This window comes from Cibotium barometz, chromosome 5 (genome assembly GCF_041138505.1).
Source record: "Cibotium barometz isolate CiBa-2024 chromosome 5, ASM4113850v1, whole genome shotgun sequence".
NCBI classification, from domain to species: domain Eukaryota; kingdom Viridiplantae; phylum Streptophyta; class Polypodiopsida; order Cyatheales; family Cibotiaceae; genus Cibotium; species Cibotium barometz.
The window spans coordinates 50,527,494-50,530,432 of record NC_141050.1 but is presented as its reverse complement, the minus strand read 5'-3'; the positions used below and the strand labels follow the sequence as shown (position 1 = coordinate 50,530,432).

Genomic DNA, 2,939 nt, shown 5'->3' with positions numbered 1-2,939 from the left:
ATGGATAGGTGTGTGTGGTGAGCACATGGGGATAACAATAATAAACTGGGGGTGGTGAATAGCAGCACATTATAAACAACGAAGAAGTTATACGCAGATTTTACTTTTCTCATAAGTTTGCATTTGAGAAGACATCTTCGAAACCCTATGTTGCGTTTGAGAAGACATCGTCTTCTAGATGATAGAGATTCCTTTGAAATTTCTTTACGAAAAACGGGTCAAAAAGGGGGTTGCCCTTCGAGAAACTCAGGGTGCGGAGTTCGTATAAAATTGATAATTTAAATAATAAAAAGAGAGAGAGAAAGAGACCGTCGTGGGTGGTGGTATAGAAATGAAACATTTTGATATTTTGTTTTTAAAATGCTGGAGGAGAGGACTTTATACAAATTATTGTTTCAAATAGAATAAACAAGGAGAACCTTAGGCTTGCGTGATTTCTTGGATATATTCTCGTTGGCCACAAAAGTTGGACTCGTTTTGCGAGCGCGGGGCGGGCGGCGGCGCTGGCGTTGCACGAGTCAACGCGTTGCGCTGTAAGAAAAACCCAAAAAAAAAAACTCCCTTTTCCACACGCACGGAAGCAGTCCCCGCACGCTTATCCCTCTCATAATATAATCCCCCCATTAATAACCCCTCACGTCTTGTTTGCTTCTGCTGCTTCTTCTTGTCTTAATTTGTTTGCCCTTCATCTCGGGTTTTTTTTGTCTAATTCCTTCATTAAACCTCATCCTTCAGACCTTAGCCTCTCCTAAGATCCCCCTGCTTTTGATCTCCTTCTTCATCCCTTTCGTTTGCTTTTCATCCCCAAATGATGAGTCGCTACCACACAATCAGTTCAGAGAGCAACCATCTTCGCTTGGATCATCATCAACAATGGAGCAGCTCCATCTTACCAAGCTCGCCCCCCCCTTCTTCTTCTTCTGCAACGAGCCCCGCCACCCAATTTGCATTCCCCGACCTGCTAAACAACAAGATTAGCTTGCAATTAGCACCTAATCTAGACAAGGGTACACTACCACCACCATCATCATCACAAGTGTCCAGATCAGCTAGGAGTACCAATGCCAGCTCCTCCCTCAGCTCAGGCTCCGACTTTGAGTTTGATTCTTGGTGTTTATCGGAGATTAATGATGATCCTCCTGTTTCTCCTAAGCTAATCTGCCCATCCGCCGCTAATTTTTGGGGCAGCCTCTCTAATACTGATGGGCGATTAGAGGTGACTGCGCAGCAACTCAGCGTCCCTCTTCCTGCTTCTCCTCCTTATTCTCCTCCTGTTATTAACGCAAAGCAGGAACCTTCAGCTCCTTCTTCTCCTCCTCATTCTCCTGTGATTAAAGAGAGGCAGCAACCTTCAGGTCCTCCTTCACCCTCTGTGAGGCAGCTCATGGCTGAAGAAATGAGCGGTGATCACAAAGGCCACGATTTTGATTTCTACTTACCGTCTTCAGCTCCTCAGACGCCGGCCGATTTGCAGAAGAAGCAATGGGGCAAGCTTGTTAAGCAACGCCTAAGCCGACAAATTTCATCATCATGGGCTGTTAATAATGATCAGAGAAAGGGCAAGAGTGCTGTGTTGGAAAGGCGAGATTTGGAGCTTTCCCCAATAATGATGCAGAAGCAGGCGCACTTAGCAGGCGGATTAGAGCCTAATTCCTACTTAGCATCACCAACGAATGGATTATCTGCAGTACACCCAGTGGATGCAACTGAAGAGTGTGATCAGCCCAAATCTATGGGTATGGATCAGGCAGCCACAATTAGCAAGAGTATTAAAAAGCGCAGCACTAATAGTTATAAGAAGTGGGCGTTCAAGGATCTTCTGCGGAGGACTGTTCCGAGCTCAAGGGCAGATCGTCACGCAAGCCCTAAATTCAATTCGCCAAGGGAATCTACATCTACTTTAATTATCTCTCCGAAGCCTTATTATTTAACAGCTGGATTAAGCAAAAGTGCCCCCATCAGTCCTGCAGCATCCCCTCCGCGATCACCCGCTCATCCCACACTAGCTGCTGGCCGGCCATCGCCCACGAGATCTCCCCCGAGGCTGCCCATGTCCCCCCACGCGCTCCACTACAAGCAGCAGAAGGCCCACTCAGAGGAGCTCAGAAAGAAAACCTTCTTGCCCTACCGCCAAAGCCTCCTTGGTTGCCTGGGCGGCACCTTCTCGGCCACCACCACCATGGCGGACTCCAGAGCTCTCCAACAACAAGCCTGGTAATGTCTTTGCCACCTTTGGGATGTTTCACACAGCGGGCAGCCTCTCGCGCCCGGCCAGATGTAGTGAGACGCGAGTTTGGATGGATATCTATACCTATCTATAAGCACAAGATGGCCAAACAAGTGCGTCTCACCCGTTGCTACATAGACCTTTGGGTGGTGGTGGTTCTCATACATTAGAACAAATGTTGACAATGTTAAGGTGTGGGCTATCGAACTTCATTTGGTTTACAATGTTAAGGTGGTGGGCTATCCAACTTCATTTGGATTAACAAGAAATGACTTGGTTTTTTAAGGCCTTCATCCCAATCTACAAAACGCTAGGAGTGCAGGAGAAGCTTGCTTGCAAGCCAAACATATATTGGGGAAGGAAGCTAATTAGCTACTTCATTTCATCCACCCGGCTATGGATCTAGTAGATTTGAAATTGTGTATTTGCATATCATCCATGTAGAGCCCATTTATTGGGTACTTTGATCAATGTACCCCTTCCATAAATTGCAATTCAAAATCCCTTAGGACATATATATTTCTTCTTTTTCAAGTTGGATGAACTCTATAGCAAGTCATGTATTGGCTTGTTTTACAAAATAATCAACAATGATCTTAGCTTTCTCAAGTGTCATTCCATGTCTCTCTAGAAGTATGGTATTATGAAGCAAAGACAAGCAAGTGGTTTAGATAAACCCAATTTCTTGTTTTTTATTCTGAGTCAGGACAAC

General features: G+C 45.6%; 1 protein-coding gene across 1 annotated transcript; it reads left to right on the top strand.

The window, feature by feature from the left end:
• The first annotated feature begins 573 nt into the window (after nucleotides 1-573).
• Nucleotides 574-2,842, top strand: LOC147638608 (uncharacterized). Its single transcript, XM_086798525.1, has one exon. It carries the CDS (start codon nucleotides 809-811, stop codon nucleotides 2,216-2,218), a length of 1,410 nt encoding a protein of 469 aa, XP_086654651.1. The 5' UTR covers nucleotides 574-808; the 3' UTR covers nucleotides 2,219-2,842.
• The last annotated feature ends 97 nt before the right edge of the window (nucleotides 2,843-2,939 follow it).